At 34.6% G+C, this 24,820-nt stretch overlaps 1 protein-coding gene across 1 annotated transcript in view; it reads left to right on the forward strand.

The window, feature by feature from the left end:
• LOC121371645 (UDP-GalNAc:beta-1,3-N-acetylgalactosaminyltransferase 2-like) overlaps positions 1 to 24,820 on the forward strand; it is a 432,378-nt gene that overhangs the window by 360,845 nt on the left and 46,713 nt on the right. The window contains exon 7 of the mRNA XM_041497686.1: positions 21,551 to 21,670. Within this exon, the coding sequence (XP_041353620.1) occupies positions 21,551 to 21,670 (120 nt within the window). The remainder of the gene's footprint in view (positions 1 to 21,550; positions 21,671 to 24,820) is intronic.

Below are 24,820 nucleotides of genomic sequence, written 5' to 3' on the forward strand. Positions count from 1 at the left end.
AGTGCATTGTTAAATAAAACATTTCTTTCTTTCTTTCTTGCATCTAAGAATAACCCTACATTTAAATTGTTGTTCTTTCCTTAATTTCCAGCAGGGGTTTTTTCACGGCTAATTTCCACTGTCTGGCAGCAAGTGTTGGGTAACAATAGCTTCATAGTTGATAGGATTTACAATCTTCTGCTTCAAAAGACTGTGAATCGGACTAGAAGCAAGCGTCTGTTTCTGATTTGACAAATGACTATGTGTACATTGATAGTTAATACTTAATAGGTTTTTACCCCTGCATAAACCCAATTTGATCTTATTTTCTTTTAGGTGATATTCAGTGTCTTATCCATACATGATTAATCCTGAGACAGCACTTTTTACACCGGTTGCACACACTTAATCGGTGTCAAATACAGAATCCACTGATACCAATCAGAGTAATAGGACGCTAATGAAATAGTCCAGGCTTAAAATTGTTTTGTGATCAGCCTCAGTAGTGGGTTCAGATCCCAGAACAGGCTCCCTCCCAGAGCAAGTTTAACAACTCAGTGGGTAGGTGTAAGCTCCCTAACCACTAACCCACTGTCCTGGACACACAGCCCAAATAGCTGAGGTGTGTGCACATGACAGTGTGCTTGAACTTTAATTAAGCACGAAAACAAGTCTAAATAAATGAAATTGTTTTGTGTTTTGACCAAGAACCCAGATTCTTTGTTTGCATATCCAGAAAAAGATGCTTAAATCTTACCAGTACTTGGATATAAAATGTGAACTTTTTATTTTTGTTTTAAACGTATCAATACAGAATGTTGTAAATAGTTAGTTGGTTTTTTTTTAATCTCAAGTGCAAATTAATTTATTAATCATCGGTTATTGGATTTCAGACATTTGATAATTCTAACATATAGTCTTAGAGGAACCTACTAGATTGTTCAATTAGTAGCAAGTTTAATAAGCCAGTGTAGTGCTGTCTTGGTTGGATGTATAACCATAAAAATTAAATATACCATCATGATCATCATCTATTTTGGAATGTCATCTAACACAGATTTCTTTCCTTTTCCCCTCTTTTTTCTTATTATTGCAGGTAATTACCATTATTACTACAAACTGCATTCCTTTAGTACTTAAAGGTCAGCAGAGATCAAAACAATTTAGCTTATCTTGTGGACAGTTACATTCTATTTTCTTATCTCATTTTTTTTATTGGAAAGTATTCAGATTAATTTCCTCTAACACCATTCATTAATTTGATTTCTGATTAAATTGACCTGCTAGACACTATTTTCTCTGTATTCAGTAACACTTGACAGCCTTGCTCCAGGTACTTTTATAAATTTGGCCACGTAGAATATATTACTCACGATGTCAATTGAGGAGTCCCAGTGCTCCACATTCTAAGAATAATGAGAGAATTGCTCTCTGTGATTTTATTATAGATATATTACTTACAACTCCCCGCTAGCCAGAGTCTTTCAGCAAGTTTAGAGGGCTGCTCTAAAAATGATCTAGTGACGAGACGAGAAGCACCTGAATACTAATGTGTATGCCTGGCAGGTCTGGAAAAAGAACTTCTTTTCACTGCAAATACAGTCAAATTATTCAATGTATTGCATAGGTGGGTCCTGGAAAATGTTGCCTTAAACCCTTGTGTGATCCATTTCAACAAGTTTGAAACATTTTATTTTCCATACTAATTATAAGAAAGAAAATCCATGATGCAACCAGAACCAAATAAATGTTTTAGCACATGAATTTTTTTAATTTTATTTTAAACACTAGAGCACATTGATTTATTAATCATGATCATCGGCTATTGGATGTAAAACATTTGGTAATCCTGACTTATAGTCTTAGAAAGGAAACCCGCTTCATTTTGCCATTATTAGCAAGGGATCTTTTATATGCACCAGCCCACAGACAGGATAGCATATACCACAGTTGTGATGCACTGGCTGGAAGTAGAAATTATTAAAATAGTCTAATTGTCCCACTGATGGGGATCAATTCTAGACTGGTCGTGTATCAAGCAAGTGCTTTACCATTGGGCTAAATACCACCCAACACTTTACCTTGAATACTTATATGTGCATTTTATATATTTGATTAATGTTCATGCTTGTTTGATTGTTGAAGAATTAAAGTTCTACAGATCACCACTATCTTGTCATATGCATTCAGTGCTGAGTGCAGTCTATTTCAGTATCTGTGACAAAGCAAGCATATGATGTCAGTGTAATTCACGTCTTCATTTGGCAAAAATCTTCAAATGGAAATGAAAATGCATTATAGAAGCCAAGGCAATTTAACCCAGTGTATTAACCAAATGCATTTCCTAGATTGGATATCAATTCTTTATTGGATTTCTACATACCAGTATATGAAAAAATGTAGCTTAGGATGATTTGTATGCAAATATTGTACATTTCTACTCGAGTTGCATTTTATTTACAAAAAAACATTACTCATCTACACAGAGAGATTCCTTATACGGTAACACTAATATTTTGTTTATAAATTGTTAATAGTCTTATTCAACTTACCGTACTAGCACAACAACAATGCTATACGACCCTGAGTTATAACCTCCACTGCAGAATTATCTCCCCTTGCCGGATGTATAACCTACACCCGTGCATGGGTAGACCGTATATCCTCGTTTTTGATTCGGCAGTCATCCATTGCAGTCGTGTTCGAGTTCTGTAGTAAAATTTTTAGTCAAATTGTTAAATTGTTTATTAATTTGTAATTTTGTTTTACTCTGTCATACGAGGTCTTTTGGGTGATTTACACAGGGGGTTAATGTCTGACACGGAATCCTCGGGCTCCAACCGGTTGGTTGCGTGTGCCGAGGGGGGTTGTCTTAAATGACTGCCCCTGTTTGATCAGCATTTGTTATGTCGGGCATGTCGTTGAGCATGGACTGGACGGGACTGGATTTTTACGCCTTTCCTCCTCCGTTTCTGCTTGGCAAGGTTCTGGCAAAGATCAGACAGCAACCTTGTCGTGTCACGCTCGTAGCCCCGAGTTGGGCAGCTCAAGCCTGGTTTCCTCTGCTCCTGTCACTTTTAGTGCAGGAGCCGGTGCGGTTGCCGTTGATACCCGATCTGCTCAATCAGAGACTGCGTCGGACGGAGTGGCATCCGAAGCCGGAGGTTTTCCGACTTCAAGCATGGCGGTTGTCAGGGTTTCCCTCCGAAACTGAGGCTTTTCTAAATGGGTTGCTGAGCTCGTCTCCTCTTTGAAGCACCAGCCTACGGAGAGGGTCTACCAGTGTCACTGGCGTGCTTGGGTTCGTTGGGCGACTGAGAGGGACGTGGATCCCTTGTCGCCTACTGTTAATGACTTAGCTGAGTACTTTCTGGCTCTTGTCCAAGAAAGACAACTGAAGTTTCAAACAGTGAGAAGTCACCGGTCGTCCATTTTCACTACTCTGAGGCAGTGTGGACGTCAAGATTTCTCAACGAATCTCGTGTTGCATGACTTGCTTAAGTCGTTGCAAAACACGGTTGAGAAGCCTTCCATTTTGCCTAAATGGAATGTTTTTCTGGTTCTTCATGCACTCAAAGGCAAGCCCTACGAGCCTTTGAAATTCGCCAGTCTTCGTCATTTGACGTGGAAAACTTAGTTTCTGGTCTCACTAGCGGCTTGCCGTCGTATTAGTGAGATTCATGCTTTTTTGCATGATTTGGTGGATTACAATACGGATGGGTCAGTTGCGTTACGTACTGATCCTGTTTTCGTGGTTAAGAACCAGGTGCCAGGGGAAGAGTTTCCTCCGGCCATCATTCAATGTTTATCTCGTACGCTTTCTGCGGATAATTCTGATAGACTTCTTTGTCCGGTGCAGGCTTTGAAAATCTATTTGGAGCGTACTAGAAATCTCCGGCAAAACACGAAGAGACTCTTTATCTCTTTCACTCGCCAACCAGGAGACATTACAAAGAATGCTTTGTCGAGATGGATTGCTGCAACCATCAAACTGGCATATGAGAAGGCGGGTGAACATGTTCTGCGGAATTTCTCCGTTCGACCTCATGAGATTCGGGCGATTTCTGCTGCCCTTAATTTCCATGATTCTTTGGACATTTTCAAGGTCATGAGTGCGGGGTTTTGGAAAGGTCGACACTCGTTTGACCGGTTTTATTTCCGTGATATGGCTGTTGGTCCGGACGGAACTCGGCGGATTCAATCAGTCATTGCAGGGCAGCAAGTCATTTCAGTGCGCAGGGCCACAAGTAGGGGGTGACCCTTATTTCGCCAGGTCGCTACCGGCTGTCTTTCTGGGAGATGGTTCTCCACCTCCTGTTTGGGGAGTGGGGGGGTGGATGGTTGACTATCTGGGGCAGTCGAATGTCTTTTACCATTACTTGGTGTGCGGGTTTCCTCACCTTGTTAACTTGGTTTACTTTTAATTGGGGTTGTAGTTCTTCAATTTAAAAGTCACTTTGACATTTTATACCTCGTATGATGTGGGTTGCTTTTTCAGTGTATCATTACTTGAGACGAACACTACTGGTTGAATGGGTAAGTCCTCCTTGTTTTCTTACCTCCTCCCTTTAATGTTAAATTCTCATGCTTTAACAGTGTTATATCATGTCTGTTATAGTATTGTTGTTGTGCTAGTACGGTAAGTTGAATAAGACTATTAGAAAATTTGTTTCTAATTTTCATTATTATTCATACTTACCTAGTACTAGCACAACAACCGTTACCTCCCACCCGCCCCGAGGGAGGTCTTTTTTGATTCAGTCATTCCGGACTTTGAATCGATGACGAGGATATACGGTCTACCCATGCGCGGGTGTAGGTTACACATCTGGCAAGGGGAGATAATTCTGCAGTGGAGGTTATAACTCAGGGTCGTATAGCATTGTTGTTATGCTAGTACTAGGTAAGTATGAATAATAATGAAAATTAGAAACAAATTTTCTAAAATTATCTGAATTTGTCGATAACCATGGCTGATAAATATCATCCACTTAATATACCGGTAAGCAAGGATTCTCAAAGAGTAGTACTAGATGAAATAAAATTGCATAAATATTTTCCCCAGATGAAGCTATTTTTTTTACAACCAACACACTCACATTTATCACCAATCACAGGACTCGTGGTATTAAGTGCTCTATCGAACAGATGGGTACACCTTGAACTTTGACCCAGCTGAAAAGTATTTGGTTTAGTACTACCTATTAATGTAAGTGTGAACACAAACTATTTTAGTGAAACTAGGTATAAGGCAGAAGTGACAGTGACATCACATTCATATTACCGGTAAGGTGCATTAGCAACGGCCTAACAGACTTGTAATCCATTGTTGTCCATGGCTATATGGTCTGAGGCAATTAAGACATCGTGACGTCTGTTATTTATCCTGTGTATCCATTTACCTTTAATATTGGAGCTACCAGATTTTGCTTGCTTTCATTGTGCATGGTGATTAATGAACATATAGTTACCCGACTTGTGATGGTTTTCTTACTTATCCTTTTTATAATAGATACATTGCTGAATATTCTTTATTATCTTGTAACCATTTTTGTCGGAATCATGACTGGAGAAGCTATTTCAGATTAGGTCTTTGTTAAAGTTTATTGATCTGCACATCAAAGTGTCCCACTGACCTTTAGGTGGACATTTTCTGTTTTCTAATTGTTTTAGATCATAGAAGAAAATAACAGCCATTTTGTTGTTAACATCTGATGGATTGTGGTTTTCATTTCACCTTCTTCTTGTATAGACTTAAACCTTTATTTCAAGACCATTAGTTTATACATGTGTATTGTGTTTGTTCATCCTTGAGTTTCATTAAACTTTAACATGTACATATTATTGATTTTCTTTCTTTCTTGTTTGTTTTTTTTGGTTTTTTTGTTATGTAAACTGGGTGTTGAAGGACCTGTTTTATTTGTAAAGTTGTAAAATAATCACTGATATACCAGTAGTATGCAGAATGCTTGTCTCTGAAACTATATATATATATAAATGTTTTTATGATTTAGTTTGCAGACCTATTAATATAAAATTGAAATATTAAAACTATTTATTTCAAACAAATCCAGGACTATACTAATGATTTTAAAATTAAGTTTGTTGGTAAGGGGTAATTGTCATGACTGTACCAGAACTGTCACAAACGAGTCAAGATACATATTAATATATATATTCTTTTGATTGGTTGAAATAACTACGGGAATCAATAGAGCACTCTCTGGATGGTTGATAATAAACATATACAAAGACTAATAAATAAAATTCTATAAGAACAACATGTATAACGAAAACTAAATACATGAGATATCTGTACATATTTAAGAAAATCGTTATACACATACCATAGGTTGGTGTTCAGACAAATATAGATATTATCTAAATATATATGATGTGTGGCCAAGTACTTATAAGCAAATATGTCATTGTAATATTAATGGTATATTTGGTTTAGTACTACCTTTAGTGGTACTGCTCCAGTCTGTCCAGCAAGCTATGTCCAGCAAGCTATGTCCAGCAGTGGGTCAGCAGTGTTAACCATTTAGCTGACTGACTTTATTGCACAGTACCCCTGTGCGTGCTGTAACCTCACCGTGGTGCAGGGGTGTAACATTATCTTTGAGAATGGCCAATACAGCACAAATTGAAGTTTAGAGTAAAATTCAGTGTCCGTAAAATTCTGTGATATTTGTATTTGTATTTTTGCACTGTTCTTTACACTGTTTTTGTTTAAACCTTGAATTTTTATATTGATGTTGATCATCACTTTATTTATTTGCATTACCATAGTTTGACACCCAATAGCCGATGTATTTTTCGTGCTGCAGTGTCGTTAAACATTCATTCATTCATTCATTCATTCATTCATTATTGCACAGTAAGCACTGGCCTCGGTGGCATCGTGGTTAGGCCATTGGTCTACAGGCTGGTAGGTACTGGGTTCGAATCCCAGTCGAGGCATGGGATTTTTAATCCAGATACCGACTCCAAACCCTGAGTGAGTGCTCCGCAAGGCTTAATGGGTAAGTGTAAACCACTTGCACTGACCAGTGATCCATAACTGGTTCAACAAAGGCCATGGTTTGTGCTATCCTGCCTGTGGGAAGCACAAATAAAAGATCCCTTGCTGTCTGTCACAAAAGAGTAGCCTATGTGGCGACAGCGGGTTTCCTCTTAAAAACAGTGTCAGAATGACCATATGTTTGACATCCAATAGCCGATGATAAGATAAAAAAATCAATGTGCTCTAGTGGCGTCGTTAAATAAAACAAACTTTACTTTTTATTGCACAGTAAAGTCTTTTCTACTGATTCCACACAAGCAACAGTGAGAGCTTAATTGTAATGTGGTAAATGGAATTAATCAATTCAACTTCACCATCCAAATCTTTTAAAATTAGGAAAAAAATGTGTTAAATGGACATGTGTTAAAATGTATAAATAAATCTTAATTTTATATAATAATGTTCTGTGTTCTGTATTTAGTTGTATCAGACTATTCCATTATTTACTACATGTATTATTCAAGGTAAAAGGCAGGTCATTAGTAATGTGCTCAGCCGTGTCTTGTGTTGTTTTAAGACGTCTGCGTTATGCAACGTCTGACTTTTGGACTGACACCATTCCACTGAACCATGTCCTTCTCCTCCAACATTATATGATGTCTGTGAGTGTGGTTGTGGGTGTGGGTGTGGGGGTAAACGGACAAAACCCCACCCGGAAAAAAAACCCACTGGATAAAACCCCACTGGAAAAAAACCCACTCGGACATAACCCCACACAGAAAAAACCCCACTCGGACATAACCCCACTCATATATCTCAATATATAACAAAATCGTATATACAGTATTTATTTTTTATTGAAACAAGTGTAATCTAGCCTACTTCCACCTCACACAGTGGCCGATGCCTTTCAGAACTTCCGAAATGGACTTGATGTCATCCCGTCTGTCAGTGCAGAGGTTATGGAGCTTCGTCTGCAGCTTCTTTATGTGGTGTCGTACCCGTTTTGCAGGTCGTTCACCACGCTCATCCATAAGTCGTGCAGTAGCAGCCTGGGTTTGATCCTTCCGAATGCTGTCTATGGCTCTCCAGATGGTTGGGTGGGCATGTCCAACTAGTTTCGCAAAGGAATTGTTCCACCCCTCACATATGTTATTGGTTCTGGATCCACCTTTCAATGTGATGGTGTGCACATTCCAGATGGATGGTGCGTACGCAGGGGGAATACGGCGCATACGCTCTGCTGGAACACTCCCATCGAATATTCTTCCTGGCATACCTCTTAGTATACAAGTAGCCTTCGTGAATTAGCTTGAGACCACCCTTGTTGTTCTTGATAACTTCCATAGTTGTATTTACAGTTCTCAGGAAATGAATACTGACGTAGTATTCTTCAACCTTATAAGGGGTCCATCTGATGTAGAATTTATGACATACCCAATCAACAATGGGAAGCCCTAAATCCATGATTTCCTTGATCTCTTAGAAGAAAACCTGGCCTCCTTAATCTCTTGATCACAAAGTTCAGATAATCCTTTGTCATGGAGATCAATGCAATCAGTGCAACACTTGACTGATCAAAATACAAATGTAAACTTTATTCTTTATCATAATCTATTTTGTGAATTTTATTTATAATTTTATTCTTCCAAAACAGAAATTTCAACTTTATTTCATATTTTTCAGTTTTATGTGTAAAATGGTCACAGTGGGGTTTTGTCCATTTTTCTCATTTATTGATGGGGTTATGTCCGAGTGGGGTTTTTTCCAGTGGGGTTATGTCTGGGTGGGGTTTTTTCCAGTGGGGTTTTATCCTGGATTCGGGTGTGGGTGTGGGTAATTTTTGGCATGCTTCCATCAGAAAACTGTTCAAGTATGCCTGTCATGGGCACAACCTTTTACTTTGCCAGAAAGTTCTGTCCATGACAGGTATATGATGTCATTTCTTTGACCTATTTGCACTGACATATTTGCATTAAAAAGTAGACAATTTGTTACTGATTTAAAATTTTAAAAACATCTGATAACTTTATTTTTACTAAGAATTTTTCTTTGTCAAGTTTCTTGGTTTCAATGAATGAACTGTCCTTCAGTTCTCTGTGTGCATAAATAGTCAGTAATAGACGAGGCGCCAAAAACCTATTTCCACATTAATAATGGAATAATGAATAATGCAGTCATTTCCTATCAGCATAATGAAAAGGAGTGGACTAGTAATGGGTTTCTTTGCCCTCCATACAACTCATCTGGGTGGCTTATCACTTGGGTATTGTTCACTTCATTCTGGGCCTGTGAAAGAAGCGGAAGTGTGACTATGGGTGGCATGACGAATACTTTGAAATATCAAGACCTGTACTAATTAAGCAAGCTGCAAAGATGTGTTGATGCATGGTACTGTTAGCTCCTATGACAGCCATAACAAATCAATAATAATACTATTGACATATGTCAAGATCCTGAGGTTTTATAAAACTAAAGACACATTTTTAATATCACGGATGTGACTTTTCAGATTTTTTTTTTTTATCAGATTTCAGATTCTAATTTTTTCACCCAAAAATCCTAAATTATTTCAAAATTATCAATTGTTATTTTTTATTATGGTATCAGGTGTTTTTTAGCATGGTATCCAATTGTCAATTGTTGTTTTTTAGTATGGTACAAAGTATATAATTATCCGTTATTATTTTTTAGTATGGTTCAATGTATATAATTATCCGTTATTGTTTTTTAGTATGGTACAATGTATACAATTATCAGTTATTGTTTTTTAGTATGGTACAATGTATACAATTAACAGTTATTGTTTTTTAGTAAGGGATACAATTATCAGTTGTTGTTTTTTAATATGGTATCCAATTATCAGTTGTTGTTTTTTAATATGGTATCCAATTATCAGTTGTTGTTTTTTAATATGGTATCCAATTATCAATTGTTGTTTTTTTGTATGGTACAATGTATACAATTATCGGTTATTGTTTTTAGTATGGTACAATGTATACAATTATCGGTTATTGTTTTCTGGTATGGTACAATGTATACAATTATCGGTTATTGTTTTTTTTAGTATGGTACAATGTATACAATTATCGGTTATTGTTCTTTAGTATGGTACAATGTATACAATTATCGGTTATTGTTTTTTTAGTATGGTACAATGTATACAATTATCAGTTAGGTTTGGGGTTTTTTTAGTATGGTATACAATTACCTTTTTTGAAATATGGTATACAATTATCAGTTTTTAAAAGATCATTTCAACTTTTCCCTCTAGGTATAGCTATAGATAGATTATTGCATGAGTATTTATGATATTTATGAAATGACGTTGGGACTTATTTTACTAGTGGTGTTGTTAAACAAAATAAACTTTACCAATGATGGCAAAACAGTTATATGATGAGGAATCACAAATCACCAATTTGTAAGTCTTGATTAATTATAATTACCTTAATGAGTGCAACAATATTACAGATATTATAGAAGTCATAAGGTTACACACCACCATTAATTACTCCATGCAGTTCAATACAATTACTATGTTAGAATATATTCTGTGAAAAATACAACACTATCAAGAGGGTCATGTGACTACTAATTTTAGAGAGTGCTCTCAACTGACAATTAACTACTGTATAAAACAAATCAACATAGGTTGACCACAACATTTTTCAGTTAACAATTCCCATGTCTGATCACTGCCTCATGTTGCTGTTATACAAATGGCACTATGCCACTTGCACAGTTGTTATCAGTTAGTACTACATGTAACAAGTAATGTCAAACCAATGGCTTATTTAAATACTACAGAGGTCGACCTATGTGAAATCATCAAAGATTTCAAAAAGCATATCAGAATTTTGTAGTATTTTTTTTATGAGGTACTATTTTCTAAACTGGACTATATTATATATGGTATAGTGTCGTGTGTGTGTGTGTGTGTGTGTGTGTGTGTGCGTGCGTGCGTGCGTGTGTGCGTGCGTGCGTGCGTGCGTGCGTGTGTGTGTATCTTCCATTATACATTGAACATTGTAACACAAGTATGTATGCAGATGATTTAAAAAATGTTCATGTTAGGGAAAACTATTACTCAAATTCAAGATAAACTACAGCAAGATCAGAATAGTGTAGAAAAATCGTGTTCCTATAATAAAATGGGTTTCCTCTCTAAGACTCTGTCAGAGTTACCAAATGTTTGACATCCAATAACCGATGATTGATTAATCAATATGTTCTAGTGGTGTCATTAAACAAAACAACAAATTAAATTAAACAAACTTTAACCAACTGTTTCTTATATACTCAGTGCCATGCTGTGATATGTAGAAACTTGGTACCAGTCACTAGCTGTTATTTAGAGTTGGAACCATATTATCACCAGTTTCTTATAGTCCATAAGCCAGACCAAACATTGGTACCATCTGAGGGTACCAAACAAAACTGTTATAATTCTTTTAGTACACCCTAAGACAAAACAAAAATACATGATGGACTTTTCAATAGGGTAGCTTTACCTAGTTATCATACTTTTAATATTTATTATTCAGGTGGTCAAACAATCTGAGAAATCTGTGTTTATTAAAGCACTTATAAACCTTGTAGATTGGTACCCACTATGTTCTTTGTTGTTTTTACATCTGTCATAAGTGCTGATCCAATAGGTGTAAACTTGATATTTTGAAATATCAAGATGGTGTCCAAGATGGCTGTCAAAGCAGACCTGGAAACGTCTCCAATACTTCATCAACTATGACAAAAGTGTTGATGTTCATGATGGTGTTTTAGGGATCAGAGGATTCATATCGAACTACTCCCAACTAATCAAGACATTGCAACATCATTTACATCCAAAATGGCCACCATGCACTATAGTAGTAAGATACATTGTCTTGGACAAGAATTTGCAGTTATAAAGTATACCGGAATTTTAATTATATAGAGATAGAAAATGGAAATAATAAAACTATAATGGATGGCTGATAGGTTCTGAGCCTAAATATGATGAATTACATTGATAGAGTTTGTAGGTAATTATTTTTCAACATTATCTCCTCCGCCTTCCACACATTGCTGCCAATGATGCTCGAGTGCCTGGATCACACTAGTGTTGAGAGCTTCCTCCTGGTGGATTCATAAGTCACCCACAGCATAAATGATGTCATCATCATTTCAAACAGTTTTTTTCTTTAAATGTGGGAAGAGGTAGAAATCTAGCAGTGCCAAATCTGGTGAATATGGATAATCGTTAATAAGTTCAAAGCCAAACTTGTAACATTTATCACACCCAGTTTATTCTTCAAACTTTCTCATGAGAAATGCCTACTGTATTGGTGGTGTCTTATATTGTATCAACAGTAGTGGCAGTTGAAGATTTTCCTGGTCTTGGATAATTTTCGATGCTCTCTTCTCTTAAACTGAGTTGCTCACCCCTTAACTGTTAACAGTGACAAAGGAAGGATCATCATCCCTTAAAGTTGAAACCAATACTGCATGGCTGGCTGTTGGAGTTAGCCCTTCAGTTGGAGATACTTGATGACAATGCAGAAGCCAAGTTTGTCCATTTTCATCAACAGAGAATAGCTAGTCACTTTGATGACTACAAGATTGTGTATTTGGTTCAAATGTAGCCTAAGAGCATAAAACCTATAACACTTAATACACACAAACTGTTATGGATTATACAGTACTTCATCCTTAGTTAATCTCAGAACCTTTGAGCCACCCTTCGTATAAACACTAGTCACTGATGGTTTGCATGCATATGCCCATTTATCAGAGACCGGATGGCATTGTGAACTATTTGATCCATGTCAAGCAACTTTATATGTAGATTGTTTGGGAAAAGGATTGGTTTAGCCTTAAAACTTAGCAGTTGATTTGAAAATGATTGTTTTAGGTGATGCTAAACATATAAAGTGGTCATTTCTTTGTTTTTGCAGCCATTTTTGAATCTTGGATTCATGCAATGATAAATTTTATTTGTATTACAAAGTGAATGCGAGAATTGAAATGCTTGACATATAAAAAACCTCACCAGTATTTGAAGTATAAATTATTCTTTGGGAATATATGTAGAATATAAGATATGATGACATCTTACTCTTGGTGGCAATTTTCATGGCCATCTTGGATTAAAATGATGATACAATGTGTCAGTTAGCAAGAGATCATTATAAATGAATTCTTTTGCCCATAAAATTCATTCAATAACAAAAATATCTTCCCAGTTGATGTAAAATGAGATAAATTATAATTTCCTTATTATAAATTACAATTATCTTATAAATCGGTGGCCATCTTGGATTGCAATGATGTGGCAATGCCATAATTAGCTGGGATTAGTTCAAAATTAATTCCTGGTGAATGTTGACAAATGCATTTCAGTTCGTGTGATTAAAATTAGCTATATATTGTCATACAGATTAATACAGAGAAATGTTATTAATTTTTTAGAAAAATACCCCCTCTTTACTAAAACTCAGTTTTTGACCTTAAGCTACCCTACAGAAAAGTCCATCATGCTGTTTTGAGATCCAGGCTCCGTATTCATAAACGTACTTAAGTCAATGTATGATACCTAAATACATACTTAAAGTACATAAATAAGTATCATACATTGACTTAAGTAAGTTTATGAATACGGAGCCTGACCTCTATCAAAAAACATAGTTAAGTTTGGTGCCCTTGGAGGATACCATTTGGTCAAATTTAGGGTCTCAGCTCATGGACTATTACTGAGTTTGTTGTGGCATTTGAGTTTCAAGTTAAAATTATCATTTGTTTACATGTGTTTTTCTCCTTCCAACCAGTGCACAAGAACTGGTCAAAGGCTGTGGTATATGCTTTCCTGTCTGTGGGAAATTGCATATAAAAGATCCCTTGCTTCATTAAGAAAAATGTAGCGGGTTTTCTCTGTTGACTGTGAGTCAGAATTACCAAATGTTTGACATCCAATAGCCAATAATTAATTAATTAATGTGCTCTACTGGTGTTGTTAAACAAAACAAACATTTTCATCATTGCTCAGTTATGTAACTTAAGGTTCAGGTTTAGCAATTTTTATAAGTATGAATAATAATTAACAGTAAAAATTGATTTTGTAAATTTGTAAATAATTTTCAACAAAAAAAAATGCTTGGTGGGGAAAATGTCATTACAACCTTTTACTTCTTCAATATAAAACTTCAACATATCTATCCCACGTTTTCTATTCTTAACACATTTCCTAGACATTCATTAGATGTGGTGTGAACAAATCAATTTGACACTAATAAAAATGTTACACCAGAAATTAAATATGTTGGGCAGACATCAGACAAAACAGATAAACCTGAAGGTCAGTTTGAAAAACAACAGGAATCAATTGACCAGTCTCGGATCATAATGAGTTTGTCAATATTACTGCAGTGTGGTGAAGGTTCATTACCGATTTCTGTCTCACCATTTGTAATGTAATGCTTATTTCCCATTGTGACCAGTGCTCAATATAAGGATGAAGTTTGTTTTGTCTAATGACACCACTAGAGCACATGGATTAATTAATCACAGACTATTGGATGTCAAACATTTGCTAATTCTAACATGTAGTCATCAGAGGAAACATGCAACATTTTTCCTAATGCAACAAGGGATCTTTTATATGCACTTTGCCACAGACAGGAAAGTGCATATCACAGCCTTTGACCAGTTGTGCATTTAACTGTGTCTATCTTAGGTGATAGAACAGGCAATATATGAATATAGCTGTAAGTGCTAAACACAACTGATGGAAATATAAACATATAAATAGTTAACAATTATTGAGGATTAGAACTGACATGATAAAATGTATTGGAGTCAAATACAAGAACAAATATTTACAAATGGCATCAACCTTTTTAATTCCCATTAGATTAAGTTAGTCTGGATTTCTGACACAGTTTCACAATTGTTGCTTGCTTAGTGGTTTTATATTAGGTGCAGACAGTCCCCAAACTGCTGACCTTTCCAGCATCATTAAGATATTTATTGGCTTTTAATGAATAGGTTATGCCCACGCAGATATTGGTGGTGTAAGACGCTCTGACAAGTTAAAAAAAAACCCACGACCAGAAACACCAACATATCTCATGTGATTTCATTAATTGCATGTTTAGTTTGTGCATTTAGTTACATACATACAAAAATATATAGCAATTACATGTATTTTATGTTAAAGTTTGTTTTGTTTAATGACACCACTAGAACACATTGATTTTTTTATAGACAAGAAACCCACTACATTTTTCCATTAGTAGCTTTACCACTGAGCTACCGGCCTCCCACCCTTACATGCATTTATGCAGTTAAATATATTAAGTTTGAACTGATATACCTAAAACAAATTAAAACAAATGTATTGTTTAATAAGTTTAAGATTTTATACCTTTTCAAACATGTATGCTTTGGTTAGTGACGTTGGAATACTTGACACACATATAGACTGGTTTCCATCCAGACATAGCAATTACCAGTACCACATACCTTCTCACAGATTTATGGCTGATACTAAATTATCCTCTTAGATGGTTATTTTATTCCATCTTAATCACTAATGAGTTTTATATTGTGATTCACGAATAAAATGGGCTATTTCGGTTGCAGCTCTTCCCTAAGCAAATACCTATCAAGATGGATTATCAAAGGTTTTGTGTAAATGTATTTTTATTGAGAATTTAATGAAAGGAAACAGTTCTGTCCAAATCCCCTCTTTTCACCATCCACTCATGCATGAATGAATGTTTTTGGTACTTTCACTGTTTCTTTGCTTTGAAAGTGTTAAAGGTTGCAATCACCATTTACTAATGCAAAATACAAATACAACTAATATTTTAATAAACTCCATCCAATAACACCATATACTAATGCAAAACACAAACACAACAACATTTTTAATAAACTCCATCCAGTAACATCATTTACTAATAGAATACACAAGGTATCTGCTTTAGAGAGAAAGAGAGAAGTTTGTTTTGTTTAACGACACCACTAGAGCACATTGATTTATTAACCATCAGCTATTGGATATCAAACATTTGGTATAGTCATATAGTACCCACTACATTTTTTTATTGATAGCAAGGTGTTTTTTATATGTACCATCCCACATATCTGTTTTATAGAAGTTCTCCTTGACTAAATGCTGCTGGAGGGCCAATGGTGGACCATTTGTAAGTTCACTATTGGCCCATGTTGCCCACTATCATATTTTGGCTTGATAGCCCAAGTTAGCTCACTGGTGGCTGGTCATTGGTGTTGGCTATAAACAATTTGTTGCTCATTAACCAAAATGAATGAATGAATGAATGAATGAATGAATGAATGAATGAATGAATGAATGAATGAATGAATGAATGAATGAATGAATGAATAAATGAATGAATGTTTAAGGACACCCCAGCATGAAAAATACATCGGCTATTGGGTGTCAAACTATGGTAATGCAAATAAATAAAGTGATGATCAACATCAATATAAAAATTCAAGACTTAAACAAAAACAGTGTAAAGAACTGTGCAAAAACACAAATATCACAGAATTTTACGGATACTGAATTTTACTCAAAACTTCAATTTTGTGCTGTATTGGCCATTCTCAAAGAGAATGTTACACCCCTGCACCACGGTGAGGTTACAGCACATGCAGGGGCTCATTAACCAATATTGGTGATACACTGATTGTCAACTGTGACTGTTCAGACCAATCTCAAATTTGGGCCAAAGTTCTGATACTATCTGGGCTATAATCTTAAAAGCGTTGTTCTATATATAAAACTAATATATACAGCGAAATTCCTCTGCAATGGACCCTCAGCACATCAGAATTTCATCAAAACTAATTGCTTGACATAGCCTATTATGTCATACAAATATATCACTATGAAAATAGTTAGGGATTATTTGAATCCAGAACAATTGGAGAAAAACTTTGGGGCAAAAGAGACGACCTGCTGCTGACTGTGGAGTTCATGGAGGTGGTAAAACTCACTGTTTGAATTCAAGGAGCATAAAGATACTGAACGCAGAAGAAGAAGAAGAACACTAATTATAACATGGTCAAGTTGGAATTTTACAACCAAAAGTTATGATCAGTTCTCTTAACATCAAATGTTGACAAGAATCCAATTTTTAATGACAGTTATTGCAAAGCTAAATCTGATTAGACAATAAAGAGGCTTAGTAGTTACTGAGATGTGTGGAGTTATCATTATATCCAGTACTTAAAATTTGTCGAGTGGCTCACTCTTTTGGATTAGCTTATTATTAGCTTAATATAAGAACTTTATTCTCAATGAATACTGAGGTCAGCAAAATGTAGTGTAGTTCTTCAAACCAACATTTGATATACAGTATACCTTCCTAGCATTAACCTTTAAACCCACTTTTTATATACAGGATACCTTCCTAGCACTAACCTTTAAACCTACATTTGATATACAGTATACCTTCCTAGCATTAACCTTTAAACCCACTTTTTATATACAGGATACCTTCCTAGCACTAACCTTTAAACCTACATTTGATATACAGTATACCTTCCTAGCATGAATCTTTAAACCTACATTTGATATACAGTATACCTTCCTAGCATGAATCTTTAAACCTACATTTGATATACAGTATACCTTCATAGCATTAACCTTTAAACCTACATTTGATATACAGTATACCTTCATAGCATGAATCTTTAAACCTACATTTGATATACAGTATACCTTCATAGCATTAACCTTTAAACCTACATTTGATATACAGTATACCTTCCTAGCATGAATCTTTAAACCTACATTTGATATACAGTATACCTTCATAGCATGAACTTTTAAACCTACATTTGATATACAGTATACCTTCCTAGCATGAACCTTTAAACCTACATTTGATATACAGTATACCTTCATAGCATGAACTTTTAAACCTACATTTGATATACAGTATACCTTCCTAGCATTAACCTTTAAACCCACTTTTTATATAAAGGATATCTCCCTAGCACTAACCTATAAACCTACATTTGATATACAGTATACCTTCCTAGCATGAACCTTTAAACCTACATTTGATATACAGTATACCTTCCTAGCATGAACCTTTAAACCTACATTTGATATACAGTATACCTTCCTAGCATGAACCTTTAAACCTACATTTGATATACAGTATACCTTCATAGTATGAACCTTTAAACCTACATTTGATATACAGTATACCTTCATAGTATGAACCTTTAAACCTACATTTGATATACAGTATACCTTCATAGTATGAACCTTTAAACCTACATTTGATATACAGTATACCTTCCTAGCATGAACCTTTAAACCTACATTTGATATACAGTATACCTTCCTAGCATTAACCTTTAAACCCACTTTTTATATAAAGGATATCTCCCTAGCACTAACCTTTAAACCTACATTTGATATACAGTATACCTTCATAGTATGAACCTTTAAACCTACATTTGATATACAGTATACCTTCCTAGCATGAACCTTTAAACCTACATTTGATATACAGTATACCTTCCTAGCATTAACCTTTAAACCCACTTTTTATATAAAGGATATCTCCCTAGCATGAACCTTTAAACCTACATTTGATATACAGTATACCTTCATAGCATGAACCTTTAAACCTACATTTGATATACAGTATACCTTCATAGCATGAATCTTTAAACCTACATTTGATATACAGTATACCTTCATAGCATGAACCTTTAAACCTACATTTGATATACAGTATACCTTCATAGCATGAATCTTTAAACCTACATTTGATATACAGTATACCTTCATAGCATGAACCTTTAAACCTACATTTGATATACAGTATACCTTCATAGCATGAACCTTTAAACCTACATTTGATATACAGTATACCTTCATAGCATGAACCTTTAAACCTACATTTGATATACAGTATACCTTCATAGCATGAATCTTTAAACCTACATTTGATATACAGTATACCTTCATAGCATGAACCTTTAAACCTACATTTGATATACAGTATACCTTCATAGCATTAACCTTTAAACCTACATTTGATATACAGTATACCTTCATAGCATGAATCTTTAAACCTACATTTGATATACAGGATACCTTCCTAGCACTAATCTTTAAACCTACATTTGATATACAGTATACCTTCCTAGCACTAATATTTAAACCTACATTTGATATACAGTATACCTTCCTAGCATGAATCTTTAAACCTACATTTGATATACAATATACCTTCCTAGTACGAATCTTTAAACCTACATTTGATATACAGTATACCTTCCTAGTACGAATCTTTAAACCTACATTTGATATACAGTATACCTTCCTAGCACTAATATTTAAACCTACATTTGATATACAGCATACCTTCCTACCAATAATATTTAAACCTACATTTGATATAGAGTATACCTTCCTACCACTAACATACCCACATTTGATATAGAGTATACCTTCCTAACAATGTCATTTAAAATGTCAATAGCCTGGTCTACTTTTACTTAAACTATGTCAAATGTTTCATCAATTTATTCCAGCATAGTTATACCCTGAATCTCAATGTTTTTATTATGCACATCTCACTATCCCATCATTTTATAGTCCATTTGCATTAAAAGGGAACTGATCAATTGGCATATAACTACAGTTAAACCTCTCAAGACCGGACCCTCTGTAAACTGGAATTCCCTCAAAACCAGACATTTTACAGAGTCACTTTTTAAAAAACAGTACAGAACTTGACCTCTCTAAACCAGATCCCTCTTAATACTGGACATTTGTATTGGTCTCAAGGGTGTCTGGTTTAGAGGGGTTTCATTGTATATACTAACTAATAGTAAAACTCATATAAGACATATTTTAAACCCATACCAGTTCTCTTAACATTTTGTTTTACATAAACTTTCTATTTAAATAAAAACAGTTATACAGGATGAAGTCAAATGCTGAAACAGCCATGGGTAGGCCATCACACCTGCATTATTACTAGTAAGTGATAATGTATATATATACAGAAGGCAGAACTACAATTACCTTGCTTATTCCATAAGTTGCCTTCATCACTGTATAAAAAAGAAGTAACTTATGCAAATGGATTGTAAATTGTAAAGAAACTTCATTGATATTTTTTCAATAAAATGTAATGAGTTTAAAACTTAATAATATTTTTATGTATGGATTTTAACATTATTCATTGTAGATTAATCTACATAACTGAGGGCCTCAGGTGAAGATTAGCTTTTGCTTACTGAGTTACCCTCACTAAATAAAGAATTTAGTATTATATTATTATTATTATAATTGGTTCCCTTTAGATGCAAATGCACTACTAGTACACATAAACTTAACAATAGATGGGAACATAAACACACTATAGCAACCGTGAGACATGTTGGGAATGTAAACCTCAGTACAGGTAAGTGAGTATTTGCCCTGAAGGACTGCCACCTTTGATTTTAATGCATTATATGCTTAACATTACAGAGCATAATAAGTTGAAACAAAATTGCTGACAGTAATAGGTGAAAACTAAAAGGATTTTCTATTGTGTTGGGGTATGAAAGACAATATGTTCTATGGGGTTGTATTGCCTCACTGCTTTCATAATGTGTTGCTATATGTATGCAAAATGTTACTCAAATAATCTAGGACAATTAAAGATATATTCTATTTGTACAATGGCTGAGTAAAACGCGGAAGTTTAATTATCAATAAATATTGACATGTTGAGAAGCACATTAAATCTAAAACCAGCAATTAACCTTTTAAAAATATTACACAAAAAGTCTAAAAGCTTCTTTTATATTATACAGTGTAATAAATAAAACATTGTATAGATAGTAGCTTAGAGAACTGAATAGAAATATTGATGTTTAAATACATATATGCACCCCACTCGATTAGTTTAGTTTTTGTGTCCTACTCTGTATGTAAATCAAGGTAAAAATATGGCTTTTTCCCCCCACTAAAGTCTGTAACTACTCCTCTGACTCCAGATATTGTTCCTACAGGCCAGAAATAGCTTAGTTTACACCACTGAAAGTGTACTGAGCTGTAGTTTTTGTGAAAATTATCTGTTTCTGATGGCCGTATCAAGTCAACTTACCATATTTAATGTATTGATGAATTTCATAAGATTTGTTACCCTGTGATAAGAAAGGTATCTAGTCATACTGAACATTACTCTGTCTATATGGACATAAGTACAGTACAATTTTGATATTCCTGAGTTAGTTATGCAAAGAATATGCATGGGATCAACTAACAATTTTTTTATTTTTTTTTTATTACAGATAAATATCAAATTAGCGAAATATGACACTTGTAACTACAGCACCTTTAAGCTTCATGACCTAATCCAATTTTGTGCATAGTAATTATCTGTAAAACAAACTTTTCTAAAAGTTTTCAATATAAACTAAAATGTTCTTGTAACCAAGATGCACTGAGACGGCACACGATCAGGCCAGCTTTGTTATGGCTTTATCTTAATAAATTTGGAAAGTTGGAAAGCTTTATGTTTGTGTGTCTTTCAGGGTTTTGAATGTGAGTTGGCGACAAACCAATCAGCACCTAATCCTCGGCATGCCGGTGAGACGGGCTTGCGTGGAGCTGAGAGGATTGCCACGAATGATGAGGGAGTTCTCCTTGTGCAGGTAATCCAGTCAGTGTACTCGAGGCAATCTAAGCCTCTCACAAGCCACAACATACACCTTTTGAGAAACGCAATGGTCAAGGCCCTTGTAAGATTATTTCATCAGGAGACAAGTGGTGTAAGTGATCAATCAGAAGGTCAGATAAAACCTTTGTCACAATGTTTTGGGCTGACCGGCCTTTGTGGTTAAGCCATTGGACTTGAGACTGGGGTAGTGAATATCCTTGTAAGTTTTATTTTATCAATAGATAAATACATAACAAATAAGTTATTAGGAGATGAAATAAAATCTTAATGTCATAAACTGAAGATTTTAAAGTTTGTCATACTAGAATTATTGCATCAAATCCTGATATCTTTATAAAAAATAAAAAATCACACATATACCCAAAATTGTGATCATTATCTCAATATTACTTATACCTTAAAATATCAAAAGAAAAAGAAAAAATACATTATTTATTTTTAAATGTATCATACAGAAGCAGATGGAGAATTTGTTTTCTAGGGAGGGTGTAGAAATGTTTTAAAATGGCACCTCCAGTATTCAGCAAGGGGATGCACTAGCATGTATTATGTATACCTGTATGGTATTATGTATACCTGTATGGTATCTTCCACAGAAATATCAAGCTGACCAAGCTATTATATGTTCCTCACTAAAACACAATAAATGCATTGTATTAGTATACATTGTACTAAAAATGAATGTTTTGGGGAAACTTTGAATTTGGAGGCAGGGTGGGGGGGCTTTGAATTTTGTTACCCTAGCACTTTCCCCTTGGATCTCTGCATGTTACATGTGATGATAATGGTATGGTACCGTACATTATTTTTATTCTCTGTTTGGAAACAAATAGGGATCGATTGGTTAAATACACATTAAGACCAGGTTTTAAGATAATGTGCAGCTACATTTCTTTAGAAAAAATATGTCTCCAGCAAGACAACATATCAGTCAGGACATGCTTGAATTGTTTATAAATGTTTAATGAAATCAGACAGTTTGATCTTATATGGCATTCTCCATGGCAGTTTATGGATAAGTCAGCACACAACATTCAATAGTAACATATTGATTCAGTCAATTGCAGTCAATAATTTTGTATTTATTAAGTCAATAATTTTTCTATATTTATTTGTCATGTATTTATTAAGTCATTTGCAATCAATAATTGTTCTATTTTTATTATTGGTCATGTTAGTTCAGCTTTTTCTTTCAAGACAACACTTTTTTTTAATGAAAGACAAGACCAATTTGTGATAGATGTACAGCTAATTACCGTAATAGAATCTGGCTAGCATATTAATATATATAACCATAGCTTGTCAGACAGACAGACAGTTTATGTTGACTATAATATCAGTGGATTTATATCATTGGAGAGCCTTTCTGTATTTACAGGAACTGTTCTTGTGGGCTAATAAAGGCAGGGTCACACATACTAAAGGCAAAGTCACATGAAGTAGGCAATTTCAAATATACATTCGACTATAAGCCATAATGAAAACATTCTAAACAGCTACATGTAAAAGTTAAGGTTTGTTTTGTTTAACAATACCACTAGAGCATGTTGATTTATTTATCATCGATTATTGGATGTCAAAGATTTGGTAATTTAGAGAGGAAACCTATATTTTTTCCATTAGTAGCAAGGGATCTTTTGTATGCACCACCCCACAGACAGGATAGCACATACCATGGCTATATTAGTTGTGGTGCACTGGCTATAATGAAAAATACCCCACAGACTGGGATCAATCCTAGACTAACACAAATCAGACCCGTGCTTTACCATATTGGGCCCCCAGCTACATGTAGGCCTATAGTGTGGTGTCCTCCCATAAGACAGACGTCCCATAACGCAGACGCGTTAAAACAACACAAGACCCATTACTAATTACCTGCCGTTTACCTTGAATAATACATGTAGTAAATAATGGAATAGTCGGATACAATTAAATACAAAACACATAACAAAATTATATAAAATTAGATTTATTTATACACATACATATACCCGGGATACACATTTTAACATGTCTCACGATTCAATTTTCTGTCTGTTCCACAATTTATACTAATTTTAACAGATGTCCAACGGCATCCAAGAACTGAATGGGTGTTTTCTGTTCAAGGGTTAGTTGCGCCTTCAATCTCACGATTCTATTTTCATTCTGCTTATACACTCTCTTTGAAAATCCACCAAGCACTGTATCTTTACATTTATTAATTGCATTTACCAGATTACAATTAAGCTCTCGCTGTTGTTTGCATGAAATCAGCTCATTAATTAAGACTGCTGTTGCACTGCAGCATAGCTTGCTGAGCAGATTGGAGCAATACCATTAACGCAGTCAGGGGTGTACAGGATACATTACATAACCCAATAAAGAGTTTTGTCTATCAAATGGCATGTCTGCCTTATGGGACGTCTGTCTTATGGGAGTGAACCTATAGTGTTATATGAAAATGAATAAAATTATAATATTATGAATTTATTTTCTGATTCATGGTTAACAGTAATTTAGCTATATACCAAAATAAGAATAATATGTGGAATTGTCAACTATGTAACTTGTTGAATAATGTACTGTGCAGAACAAATTAAGTCTATTTTAAAGCATTATTCTGTTTGGTCATTAGTAAAGCAACTACTGTGCAACCCTGCATTCCTACACAATCAAGTTATTAATTTTTAAAATCATTTATGGTATGTTTTATAAATGCCATTTGGGTATTTCATTTAAAATTATTATTATTGGTAAATGCATGTTTAAACATGATAATAAATGGACACAATATTGATTTTATATAAACACATTTAATTGATGTTAAATTAATGCATTGTTGGGACAAAAGACAATGAGTAAAACATGGTTGCTTGTGATGCCGCCTTCCTGTAGGTAATCAAATATTGTCTAACAGTTTGAATTAATAAATGGAATATCAGCAGTTTTATTTTGTGATCTTATTACTAAATTATCATACCTTCATTTAAAATATTAAACAATACATTAAAAATGTTGTATAATTTGATTGTGCTGTAATTACGGCTCCTCTTACAAGGATGGTTTGAGTAAATCATCTGACCTTGATAAATGTAGACAGCTCTATAATTATCCACAATGGACATACAAATATTTACTT

The sequence above is a fragment of the Gigantopelta aegis genome, chromosome 4 (assembly GCF_016097555.1).
Source record: "Gigantopelta aegis isolate Gae_Host chromosome 4, Gae_host_genome, whole genome shotgun sequence".
NCBI lineage: Eukaryota > Metazoa > Mollusca > Gastropoda > Neomphalida > Peltospiridae > Gigantopelta > Gigantopelta aegis.